Source organism: Desmodus rotundus, chromosome X (genome assembly GCF_022682495.2).
Source record: "Desmodus rotundus isolate HL8 chromosome X, HLdesRot8A.1, whole genome shotgun sequence".
Lineage (NCBI taxonomy): Eukaryota > Metazoa > Chordata > Mammalia > Chiroptera > Phyllostomidae > Desmodus > Desmodus rotundus.
The window spans coordinates 87,375,660-87,389,430 of NC_071400.1; the positions used below are offsets into that span (position 1 = coordinate 87,375,660).

General features: G+C 38.5%; 2 protein-coding genes and 1 pseudogene across 2 annotated transcripts in view; 1 reads left to right on the top strand and 2 right to left on the bottom strand.

Annotated features, from left to right (window-relative positions):
• The window catches only part of CXHXorf58 (chromosome X CXorf58 homolog), a 41,335-nt gene that overhangs the window by 11,900 nt on the left and 15,664 nt on the right, over positions 1-13,771 (bottom strand). The window contains 3 exon segments of the mRNA XM_053916975.1: positions 8,291-8,453; positions 9,967-10,060; positions 11,090-11,318. Coding sequence (XP_053772950.1) covers positions 8,291-8,453; positions 9,967-10,060; positions 11,090-11,318 — 486 coding nt within the window.
• The window catches only part of APOO (apolipoprotein O), an 87,934-nt gene that overhangs the window by 4,749 nt on the left and 69,414 nt on the right, over positions 1-13,771 (top strand). The window lies entirely within an intron of this gene.
• LOC139440560 (U4 spliceosomal RNA) lies at positions 5,040-5,200 on the bottom strand (annotated as a pseudogene).

Genomic DNA, 13,771 nt, shown 5'->3' on the forward strand with positions numbered 1-13,771 from the left:
ATAACAGGCGAAATTAAACTAAAGTGTTTATGGACGCATGCTTAGGTGATGAAACTATGAAGTGCTGAAGTGATTACCATAAAAGTACGAAGTGGGACCTAATCAACAAAACAAGCAAGCAAGCAAAACAGAGGCAGAGACATGGAAACAAAGAACTGACGGTGACCAGAGGGGAGGGGAGCGAGGGGATAAACGGGGAAAGAAGGGGAAGGGGCAAGTCAACGAACATATATGAAGGACGCACGGACAAATCCAAAGCGGGGAAGGGTTGAGGGTGGGAGGTGGGGGTCAGTGGGGTAGGGGAGAGTAATGAGGGTAAAATGGGGACAACTGTAATTGAACAAAAAATTTAAAAAGAAGTATGGTTACTCTTAGGAGAGGGGGAGCAGATGGAGTGCTTTTGGGGTGGACAGCTATGGTTCTTTTTCTCACATGGATGGTAGTTACAAAGGTGTCTTGCCTTATAATAATACATTAAACATTATGTTTGTTTGATGTGGTTTTAAGTATTTTTATTGATTATGCTATTACAGTTTTCCCAATTTTTCCCCCTTTATCCCCCGTCCACACTGCCCCCCCAACCCTCCAGCATTCCCCCCCACCCCCACTTAGTTCATGTCCATGGGTTGTACATGTAAGTTCTTTGAGGTCTCTGTTCCCTATACCATTTTTATCTCTCCCTATCTGTTTTATGCCTACTGGTTATGCTGCTTCTTCCCTGTACCTTTCCCCCCCTATTCCTCCCTTCCCTCTCCCCACTGAAATCCCTCCATGTGATGTCCATTTCTCTGATTCTGTTCCTGTTCTGGTTGTTTACTTAGTTTTTGTTTTCATTGTTTTTCTTTTCTTTTAGGTTCATTTGTTGATAGTTGTGAGCTTGTTGTCATTTTACTGTTCATATTTTTGATCTTCTTTTTCTTGGATAAGTCCCTTTAACATTTCATATAATAAGGGCTTGGTGATGAGGAACTCCTGTAACTTGACCTCATCTGGGAAGCACTTTATCTGCCCTTCCATTCTAAATGAAAGCTTTGCTGGATAGAGTCATCTTGGATGTAGGTCCTTGCCTTTCATGACTTCAAATACTTCTTTCCAGCCCCTTCTTGCCTGCAAGATTTCTTTTGAGAAATCAGCTGATAATCTAATGGGAACTCCTTTGTAGGTAACTGTCTCCTTTTCTCTGGCTTCTTTTAAGATTCTCTCCTTATCTTTAATCTTGGGTAATTTAAAGCAAAATATTCAGGGAACCAGCAGTGACAGGAAGGAAACTAGGATTCAAAGCAAAGATTTGGAACAAACAAAAGAAAGAAAGATCCATCCAGAAGAAAAGGAAGAAACAAGAATTCAAAAAAATGAAGAGAGACTTAAGAACTTCCGGGACAACTTTAAACATTCCAATATCCGAATCATAGGGGTGCCAGAAGGAGAAGAACAGCAGCAAGAAATTGAAAACTTATTTCAACAAATAATGAAGAACTTCCCCAATCTGGCAAAGGAAATAGACTTCTAGGAAGTCCAGGAAGCTCAGAGAGTCCCAAAGAAGTTGTTTTATGTGGTTTTCTATAGATGTATTATACTTAACAATAAAAACGTTTAAGAAATAAACAACAACAAATACATATGTTTTCAAGTTACCAACATGATATCACAACAGACAGGTACACCAGACACAACATCAAGATTATAGATCACAGTAAAATGTAGTCAAATAATTAGGAAGTGATGAGCTTTGAGTAACTAACTGTGCATTTAATATAGTAGTTTAGTTAATTGTAAGTTTATACAATTTTTAATAATAGCTACATTTAACAAGTAGCTCACAAAATTCCTAGAACTTTAACCACCAGCTTGAACAAGCTAAGTATGAGCTACTCCAGCACACTCCTGCCCGCACCCCAACAATTCTCCTGCTTTCTTTTATTTGAAAAAAAAAAGTTTAGTTTTAAAACCAGGCCTGGGTGGTGTGGCTCAGTGGACTGAATGCTGGCCTGTGAACCAAAGGGTCGCAGGTTCAATTCCCAGTCAGGGCACATGCCTGGGTTGTGGGCCAGGCCCCCAGTAAGGGGCGCACAAGAGGCAACCACACATTGCTGTTTCTCTCCCTCTCTTTCTCCTTCCCTTCCCCTCTAAAAATAAGTAAATAAATAAAATCTTTAAAATGAAATGCATACTTGCACAGTTTTAAAAGTCAAATAATTCTACAATAATTGTTATAAAATCTGCTAGACTCGGCTCCACTTTTCCCCATGCCCTTATCCTTTGAAGTAAACATTTCAATTCTCTTCATTTAACTGATTCTGTCTTTACATGGCTGTCTTCTTACAAAGACACCTGTCCTGTTGGATTACAGCCCCACCCTACTCTAGTATGACTTCATCTTAACTAATTACATCTGCAACAACTCTATTTCCAAATAAGGTCACATTCTGAGGTACTGGGGGTTAAGACTTCAAATTATGTTTTCCAGGGGAGGGAACGGAGCACAATTCGACCTGTAACAGTGGAGAAGGAATCTGGTGTTCTAATTGCTTCTTAAGCAGATTTTCAGCCAATTCTTCCTCCTTTACCCCTCACATCTGAATGTAACCACTTTGCCAATTCCTGAGTCTTTTCTTGGGGGGGGGGGTCCCACAGGGTAAACTGGTTTGCTTCTTAGCTTACCTCAAGGCCAGTTTAAGATACAGTTTTCTCAGGTCTGCTATGTCAACTACCACTCATAAGTTTTCCAACTGACAAAATTTTGCTGCTGCTTTCTCTGATTTCTACCACTGATGGTTTGTCTGTAAGAGAAAAACCTCTTTACTGTATTTTTTTTAGTGAGCTTGAAGGAGAAGCATTTTTAGTCAGAAGGCCTTCCACATGTATCTTCGTTCTGTTCTTCTCAAGTGGTACCTTCTTTCTGAACTCTCTTGTATCTCAAACCACAACAAAACTCTTAAGGGAAAGATTTCTCTAATTGCTATATATGTGAATAGTGAAGGGATAGAAAGAGATGGGGTAGGAGGAGACAGAATCAGATGTGACCTATTCAAAGCCCATACTCTCTAATGCCACTGTGCCTCTGTGAGGGAGGCAGAGTGGCTGCCACTCAGAAAGAGGATGGCGGGAAAGCAGTTCGACAATGTGTATGAACAGCCCTAAAAATATTTCAAGTCTCTGATGCAGTTAAGTGGTCCCACTCTCAAGATTCTATCCTGAGGATATAATTCAATAGAATGAAGTGACAATGTGGACTTTCACTTAGGAGAAGATGGTAGACTAAATACTCTGCAAAACCATCCCACTGCAAAACCATAGAAACCCTAGCTAAAATATAAAAAGAAACCCCCATCTTTTAAAAGCTATAGTTGAGCTTGTAAGAAGGAAAATAGGAGTGAAAAATAAAGAGGGAGCTACACACTAGCATGGTAAGTGACTGATAACCCTGAGCCCATTCATCACTCCCAGGAACCTAAAACCTCAGGTTTTAATGACCGCATGTTTGTGGGAGACACGATCTTGGGCTCAGGGAAGGTAGGGAATTGGCACGGAGACTTCTGCGTACAGCCAGACGCTCCAAGGACACCAAGATGAAACAAATGGAGATAAAATGTGGGAGAGTCAATCTTCTTCAGTTGTGACCGAAGAGCACAAAATACAAGGAGAAAATTCTTAAAAGTTGACAGAAAGAAAAGAGAGATCAGCTAAAGGGAACAACTGGATTGGCAATCACAGTGGAACAACAATTTAGGATTGCTAACAGAAAACCACTGTCAGTGTAGAATTTGATATCTACTTAAATTATGTACACTGTATTTAAAAGTAAGAGTGAAATGACATTTTCAGAAAATCCCAAACTGAATGAGTTATCACCAAAGGATACTCATTAAAGGAGTTTCTAAGAGTACACATTAGGATAAAGAAAAAATGATCCCAGAAGGAAGTTTAGACTTATAAAACAACAATAACATCTAATTTGGAGGTTAAAAACAAGATGGCACTAAAATATTGGATAATAACTTTCAAGACAAGAGGATGGTGGTGATTACCATTCTGACACCCTTGGGGGGTGGAGCTATTTTGATGTAGACTTTAAATACACATGCTAAAATTTAAGAGTCATCACTAAATAAAAATAGAGCGTATAACTTCCAAAACAATAGAGGGGAAAATGTGGAATCATTCTGAAAGAACACAGGAAAGGGGGAAAAAAACGATGGAAAAAGCAGGAGACAGAGCATAAAATAAAATGCTAAAGATAATTCCATACGGGAACAGTTAAAATCATAATAAAGTATAAATGGTCTAAACTCACTGGTTATAACAAACATATCCTCAAACTGGATCAAAGCAAAACAATCCAGGTATCTGCTGTACCCTAGAGAAAACCTAAAACACAAAAACATGGTATATCAGAGTAATTAACGTTCGCTACTGTAATGAACGACCTCTAAACTCGCTGGGACTTAACCCAACAAAGTTCATTTCTTGCTTCTCTGGGTGTCATCCTTTCAATCAGTGACATAGAAGTCTGGGATCCTTTAATCCCAGTTCTACCACTTTGGAGTTCTTTGCCTGCAGACATGCGAACCGGGAAGACAGCACATAGAAGATCACGCATGACATTTTTGCCAGGTTTAGAAGTGGCATATATCACGTCTGCCCACATTCCTCTGGTGGTTCCAACATAACTGCAAAAAGAGCTGGAAAATGTAGTCCTGTGTTCGCAGGAAGAGAAAATGGAATCAGTGAGCACCTAGCCAGTCTCTGATACACAAAAAGGCTGGAAATTAAAAAAAAGATGCAGAGGGATATGCCAGGCAGACGATAAGCAGAGGAAAGCTAGAGTCGTTCTGCTCACACTGGACAAAATATTCTTCAAGGCAAAATGCATTAACAGGGCTAATGATAGTAACTACATAAAGATAAAAGATTCAATTCACCAGAAACAGATGTAGCTAATGACATCTTCAAATAACATACAGCAAAAATCAACAGAATTATTAGGAGAAACTGACAAACCCACCGCCACAGAATGTAACATATGCCCTTCTTAGTTATTGATGTCACAAAGACCGAAAATTAGTAGCATATAGAAAATATAAATAATATATCTAACAAGCTTGATCAAAAGGACACGTATAGGGAGAAGTTTTCAATTAGTAATAATTGCACCTTGGATAAACCTCATTGGGCTGTGATAATGCCATGGCACAACACTGAAAAAAGGACATGTATAGAATCTTGTATCCAGTGACAGAGAATGCACGTTTTTCTTTCTCTGTACTGGATGCTTCTTTCTTTTCTTCCTTAAGGGTGCAAGAATCATTTATCCAAACTGAACATATAGTTGCCTATAAAACCAGCCTCAAAAAATTTCCCAGAAATCAGTATCATACAAATCATGTTCTCTGGTTACAGTGCAATTAAGTTAAAAATAAATAACAGAAAGATAATCAGAAGAAAGAAAACTGTATATGAAGACGTTTACTCTGGTGTTAATTACCTACAACAGTGAAAACTTAGAATCGCTGAAGTATCCAACGATATGGCTATGGCTAAGTAAATTATGCTTCATCAACCCCATGGGCTATCATGTGGCCATTAAACTTATTTTTTAAGTGTACTATGTTTAATATACAACATTAAGTGAAAATTTTAAATCTGTAGGGGTGGTATGATCTAGTTTCTCTTCAGATCATATAAATCTTTTGCCTTTTTAAATCTACAGGGGTGAGCAAAAGTAGGTTTATAGTTATAATACAAATAATACAATAATTAATAACTAATACAAGAATAAACTGTTTCATGTACCCACAACTGTAAACCTACTGTAGCCACCTCTGTATGTTATTTATGATTACAACCACGTGGAAACTTGTGTACATTCACACAGATTAGGAAGATATAAATAAATGAGAACATCTGTTATAGTGATGAGATTACGTGTAATTCTACTTTTAAAAGGATTTTCTATGACGCAGTTACATTGTTTAATGCGAATGGAAAGAATCAGTAGAAGACAATCTCTGGCAGTTGATGCTAATTATATCTTAATATCAATTATCCTGTTCTTTTTCTCCCCCAAAGATTTTATGTATTTATTTTTAGAGAGAGGGAAGGGAAGGAGGGAGGGAGAGAAACATCAGTGTGTGGTTGCCTCCTGTGTGTCCCCTACTGGGAGTCTGGTCTGCAACCCAGGCGTGTGCCCTAGACTGGAAATCGAACTGGTGACCCTTTGGTTTGCAGGCTGGCACTCAATCCACTGAGCTACACCAGCCAGGGCTGTCCCATTCTTTTATAACAACAGAATTTTAGTTTGATACATAACCGCCCAAAACAAGAGTACATTTCCCAGCCTCCCTTGCAGCTGGGAGGAATGCAGCTGGCATTACGATGGGGCAAAGTCATAGCTAATATGAGAAGTGGCTGCCCTTGAACAGACTCTTTAGTCTGTCCTTCCTGTGTCATTTTCCTTCATCTTGTTACCTTAAATCTCCCTTAGCTTTGTTATTGCACATACTATGGGTACACTGGATCTGATATGCATTTGATTGAAACAGGGACTGCTTCATAATTTAACAAATGAGAATATGTATGACTCATGCAGTAAGTACGTGTTTTCTATTCAACCAGTGTCCAGAACAAGCTCTGAAAACAAGGGGATTATCTATCCCATGTTTGGAGATCAAATGAGGATATACTAATATTGAAGAGCACACATTTATGTTAAATACATTCCAGGGGGAATCACACACATTTACTACAATATTCTTTATCATTTAAGAGAATGTTTTAGCAGAGAATGAGATCCATTTATAGGCTGCTTTGCCTGAGTTAAATCAGCAATCAATCTCCACATTTTAAATGTTAAACAAAATGTAAAATTGTATTTTTAAAGTTAAATAAATAATGCACTTTAACTATGACAGTCTCTGGTAAGGTTTGATATAATCCAATAGCCTAAATCACCAAAAATATCAATAATTTGTAATGAGAACTTATCAATTCAAAAGGAAATTGACAAATATTATTCAAAACAGTCTTCATACTTGAAAAATATCTGAAGTACAACATTAAAGCAGATGCAGCATTCTGTCCCAAGTGCTTACAACGCTCAGTAATGATTAGGTATGCTATGTCACGCTGACTGTAGCAACAAATTCATTATTAATTTTATTATAATTGAGAATAGGTCAATCACAAGCTGTTCTGTAAAAACAACATGCTACTAAAAAAAAAGACACTGGAGGCTGACTCTGCAGAAGCCTTTTATTCTGACAGTTCTAATATTTATGCTAAGCATGGCCTAGATATTTTTTTAAATGAAGGAAAATAAAAATTGAGAAATGTTCTAGGGATTAATTTACTCATCATTTCTCAAACAAAACTGTATCTAGCTAGTTGGAGGGCATCTAGTTGAAATAATTTATTCAGATTAAAATTCTGTCAGTAAAAAATATTTGTATCCATGGTAATACAAAAAGGGCTTAAAAATCTGTCACGCGTTTGGTTAAGAAAGCATACTGAGGCCTTGTTTATAGTTCATTTTCCTTTAGGACTCATATTTAAATCATTTATAGACAGACAAGCAAGTTATTAAATAACTTGGCTTTCTGGTAATTAGCTGTGCATTGAAATGGTGGAAAATGATGACTATATATCTGTTGGTGACAGGCACATGGTCCCTTTTTGGTTTTTTCCAATTTGTCATTTGATTTCAGTTCCTTAATGCCTAGTGTCCAAAGATGAGGAGAAGACAATTGTCTGTTGGTACTTTTCATCTCCTGTGTCTTGTTAAGGTTCCTAGGTAGAATTATAAATAAAAGTGGAAAGTGTTTTATATTTGGTTTTTACCATTTTATATTTTTATATTTGACTCAAAAACTGTGTAGCATATTTTTAACAGATTACAAAGTAATACATGAATATATATATATGTTCACTGTAAATATTCCTACAACATAGGAGTATACTGAAGCAGAATTTACACAGTACAGATTTTAAGTTCGGATACAACTGACTTCCTCTTTGAGAAATGCACCATTAGGGATGTGCTGACTCATCAGTGTCAACATACAGAGGGTTGGTTTTGTTTTGTTTTTGCCAGCTCATGAAGTATTGATCAGGTTTAAGAATTTCAAAAGTATGTGTTACCAAGAGAAATGTAGCTTTATACTATCATCCAAGGTATATAACAAAGGTTTCTCAGCCTTAAACTTGTAGATTAGAAAAATTCTACTTACGGAAGTAGAATTATTTACAGTTTGCATATTGTCCAAACAATGACTTCAGTACAGGTTAAACTTACAGTCCCCACAAAAGTGTTGATTTCTTTTGCCATTCCATAAGCTTTTTTCATTTTTTCAACTTTCATTTCAGCTTGCTTGGATCGACAACCCAGATGTTTAATCTGACTTTGCTGTTGGTAGGGCCGATATAAAGTTTGGCTCCTTGAGACATACGAACTGTACCTAGGAAATATTTGTATTACGGACAGAAAAATTGCACAAAATAAAATGTAAATATATAGCAAGATCCTAATTTTCTTAAAGCATCCTCTAGCAAATATCATAGACCTTGGTACTTGCGGCAATACTGCATATATATTTTTAGGCCAAAGTCATCATTTCTGTTTGAGTGACACAGCACAGTCCTTTATCTGCCACGATGACAGTGGTGATGATAATGATGACAATTAGAACACGTCCTATCAATTTAAAATCAGTTTTCCTGGAAAATACCATGTAGTAGCCATTGGAATCTTTTTTTTTTTTTACTCTACACTAACACAAAAAGGTATTAAATTTCATAATGGATGAAAAAACAAACTTTTTAAAATCAGTGTCGGACTCAGACATAGTTGGTAGCATGCCCATAGTCCGTCACTGCAGGGCACACAGGCCCGGCTTCTACCTGCTAGCATGGGCCTCACTCAGCCTGAGAGCTTTCTTGTGAAAACAAAAACCCGTGTGTGGGGAAACTGCCCAAGAATTAATACCCTCTCTCCTGAGAAACCCTTAACCAATGACTAATGGGCATAGGTGTTACAGCTATCCCAACTCCTTTGCCCCTGTGGGATAACTGGAGTTGCGTGTTCTACACTGGTTCAGACATTCCCAGGAGAGATTAAGCTCCAGTTTACCCACAGTGGTAACTTGCTTGCTGACACACCCAGTTTTGGCTGCCTGCCCTTTCCTGTTTCACTCCTCTACCCCCTCTCATCAGAGGTTTGTGGGATCACCTGTCAAACTACTCATACTCAAATCTTTGTCTCATGGCTTGCTTCTGGAAGATCCCAAAGTGAGGCTCCATTCAAAGAATCCTTTAAAAAAGTACTTTTCACTCTTCAATTGATTTAGAATTTGACTACTTATTTGGCTCTTTAAAGTGACTCACTCTTGGATAATCAGTAGCATGCACCCAAACAGCAAGGAGCCTAGGGTTACATATGGTGGCAGAGAAAATCACACCATTTATTTGACCTTGGTGGTAATAGGGTTAAGTTCTATATTCAGTGCTTATATGGATGAGCTAGTGAAAATCTATTTCATGACAGACTGACTGCACCCTACACCAGGCCATCCATCTGGCAAATGTATGGCCTTGATCGTAAAAATAAATGGGCTAAATTATGTTATTGAGTCAGCACCACTCGTCTGTTCTCCTGAAAAAAAAAAAAAATAACAACCCAGCATGTTTGTGTGACAATGGGTCACCAGTGTCTTCTTCAGGTACTAAAGGAGTATTTTTCATGTCGAATATGACTGTGTGAAAATGGACTTCCAATAGGTCCTCTCCTGTCGTATTATCTCTTTTTCTTAAGAAAGAAAGCTTAATCTGTAAACAAGATGGCCTAGGTGAGACTTGGTAATGGAAAGAAAAAAGAAATATAATTGGAGCAGTCATATTCTGTTCATGTTGCTTCAGATCATAATACAGTCTATTTTGCTACAACATGCATTTCTATAATGTGAATTGGCTCACGTGCTACTGGTAAAGAAGGGAATAATGTCACTGTAATTTATATGCAATTTATCTTCAGCAAGGGGAGCCAGTATAGCAAGAGCAGAATTATAACCTTCAGCAGAAAGGGAAAAGTCCTTAGCTCTGTGCAGCATAGGCAAAGGGAGCCCTTCTGGTTGTATTTTAAAAACAATGATTAGCATCTGCACCTAGGGCTCTCTCCCTAGAGAGGGGCCCCACTCCCACACTATCCACCCTTACAGTCTCCACCCTACTCCCCACCTCGGGTGGCTCTTGGTTCATGGCAAGTCGAACTGCCTCAGTCGAACTTAAAAGGCACACTGGACCAGGGCTCCACTTCCATCCGCACTATCTCAGTGCTTACGGCTTGCTCTAATTAAAGAGTTGTGCCCTGGCTGGTGTGGCTCAGTGGATTGAGCACCAGCCTGCAAAGCAAAGGGCTGCCAGTTTGATTCCCAATTAGGGTACATGCCTGGGTTGTGGGCCAGTGAGGGGCGCACGAGAGGCAACCGCACACTGATGTTTCTCTAGGTCTCTTTCTCCCTCCCTTCCCCTCTGTCTAAAAATAAAGAAATACAATATTAAAAAAAAAAAAAAAGAGTTGCTAGCATTCCTACCCTATCGTACATTTTAAATATTTGCTCTAGTGGCCTCCAGCTATCTTGAACTCCCTGTCTGGTGATATGAGTTATCTCCCCAGGTACCAGTTGTCCTTTCTGTTGGTGCTCTGTTTACAAAGTTGCATAAGTTTTGAGCAATCTGCCCCAACCCTATTTTTCCCATATGCCCTACTTTTTTTTAGTCCTCACCTGAAGACATGTGCTTACTGATTTTAGAGAGCGGGGAAGGGAGGGAGAGAGGGAGAAACACTGATGTGATAGAGAAACATCGATAGGCTGCCTCCCGTAAGCACCCCAAGGACTGAACCCGCAACCCAGGTATGTTTCCTGAGTGGGAATCCAACCTGCTACCTTTCAGTTTGCAGGAGGATGCCCCATCAACTAAGCCACACTGGCCAGGGCCACCTGTGCCCTACTATTACCTTCCATGAGCTATTTGGCAGAAGGTGACCATTTTCAGTAATGTCCCTAGGATTGTAATCCCAGTGAGGGATTGCTTTTACCTAATTCAGAAACAACACGTAGCTGGTCCTGGAGCATGTCTTCTGTGTGTGGTCTCTGTAACAGCTACTTCATTTCTTTTCATAGACGGTTTGAGATTATTCCAAATTCTGCATTCTTAACTATGTCACACATCATCCTTGTCCTGGGAATGTCGTCGAGGCTTACTCTTCTCCAACTGTTATTTCTTCCACCAGAAGATGCAGGGATCTTATCCAGTAGGCTACAATACTATAGGGAGGGGCAAAAGTAGGTTTACAGTTGTGAGTATGCAAAACACAGTTTATTCTTATATTATTATTTACTAATTATTGTATTGTTTTTCATATGAACTATAAACCTACTTTCCCCCACCCTGTATATGGAAAAAACAATTAAAAAGATTGGTTGTGGATGCTCTAGAACAGGGGTATCAAAGTCATTTTCACTGGGGCCACATCAGCCTCATGGTTGCCTTCAAAGGGCCGAATGTAATTTTAGGACTGTACAAATGTAACTACTCCTTAACTGTTAAGCGAGAGCTGGGCTCTGCCGCCAGGTAGAAACAAGGTGCTGGGCCGGATAAAACAAGGTAGAGGGCTGGATTCAGTCCACAGGCCTTGTGTTTGCCACCTGTGCTCTAGAATGTTTTTTAGACACATTTCCCAAGGTTCCACTCAAATGTCACTTCATTCAAAAAGCATTCCTTGGTCACATCTCTGAATTTTATTGGCATCTCTCTTCTATGACTCTTATTACTGACTACCTGATGTTTTAGCTGTATCACGCATGGAATACCGCACTCACTAAATATTTCTTTACTGCATAAACATTTTAATGGCAAATATAACTCAGATAAATTGAACTCAGGATGACCCTAAAAACTGATAATAGCTATGTGATCTTCATTCCTAGTAGTGCTCCTTCATGACACGCGTGGGTTGAGATGACAGTAGCAGAAATCTTTTTAGAAATGAGTTCATCTCTGGTGCTAAGTGGTGAATTGCATTATTATCATTTGAAATATTTATAGAGATCACGCTTTTTAAGAATTTTAAAATATAAAATTAGGAATTAAAAATGCAAAGGCAAACATATAATTAATTCAACCTCATAAATGTTCATTTAGCAGCTACAAACAGAGAAGGAGGATCCATGATGCTAGGAAATGGAGTAACAGCTGGGCAGTTAGGGTATAAGGCCTCCCCCACACACTCTCTCTCACACACACATGCAGGCAGTTCTTCCTTTGTATTATTTAGGCATGCATGAGTTTTAATTATCACCATTTAGTCAAATAAGCCCAGTTCTCCAACAACATGGTTCAAATTTCAGTTACCCCAGTATAATTGAGTAATTGCATAAAGTACAAACTCTGCTGCTACCTCTTCAGTCCACAGATCACTGCATAAATAACAGATGTGTATGGTGATTAGTGACAAATCATGTCACTTCTTTCAAAGTATGTCAATGATTGCTCACTGCGGATCTGTCATTTAGTTCACAAAAATAGCCAAATATGTAGTTGTGTCGCCTCTTTGTCTTCCAGTGACAAAAAAAAAAAAAAAAATCAAAAGAGGTAACAGACAAAAAAAGAAACAAAAAGTGGTACTGCTGGAAGTAAAATTCAAATCTAACATAAATGGAATTTTAGAAGAAATAGAGGACCTGGGGTGGTGACACTGTCATCACGGAAGAGACTGCAGAGAGGCAGCTAGAGGAAGTTGGTGAAGGTGAAGTTATCACCATAAATGAGGAAAGTGGCTGTAACAAAAAGGATTAAGCAGTTGCAGAGGAAGTGACGCTAGCAAAAAAGACACTTCACAGTACAGGAACTGAGATATATCACAACGTTTAAAGGCCAGAGGATAAAGTGTTGGTGGGTGATCCACACTTAGAAGTACGACAATTTGCCAAGGCAGAGAAGATGTTCCCTCTGTACTGTAAGTTATGTAAGAACAAGAAGGCAAGCACTGTTTGAACTACTCTAGATAAACTTTAAAAAATAGTTTTATTGAGATTCGCATCCCATACAATTCACCCATTTAAAGTGTATAATTCAATGGCTTTTAGTATGTTCACAGTTGATAAACTTAAGTTTTTTACAAAGAAATAAAACACTTTATTTCTCAATGTTTTACAGTATATTAAATAAATCTTTCGTTGTTTTTTTTTTTAATTTTTCTATATAACAGACAGTAGGAGTGTTTTTAATGTTTTGACGAGATTTCTTCAAGGCATGGGACAATCACAATTTTCCCCATTGATTATAGAGTTTGCTTCACATTGTTTCAGTTTGCACGGTCCTTTCCATGGCCCTGCACTACTGTGTAAAGTGAGGACTGCGTGGGTATTTTATTTCCTGAGAGTGGAGTAGTAAACTGGGGAAACATCTCAGAACAGTCAATGATCTGCTCTGCACTTATTAGCTATTATGACCTTGGGCAAGTTTTAAAAAATCTCATTAAACTCAGTTTTTCTCATCTGTTAAAGGGTCCCCTAATTTATAAACTTGAAGATTAAAGGAGATACTACTATGCATATAAAGAGCTAAAAACTATGCTGTGTCCATAAAGGGCTCAATAAATATCAGCAATCATCATATCCCCCTCTACCAATATATCAATCTGGAGACTTTTTCTATGGCACCAGTCCTTGGCATAGTCACCGTCTGCAAGTATGAGAGCCATGTCCTTAGCAAAGAT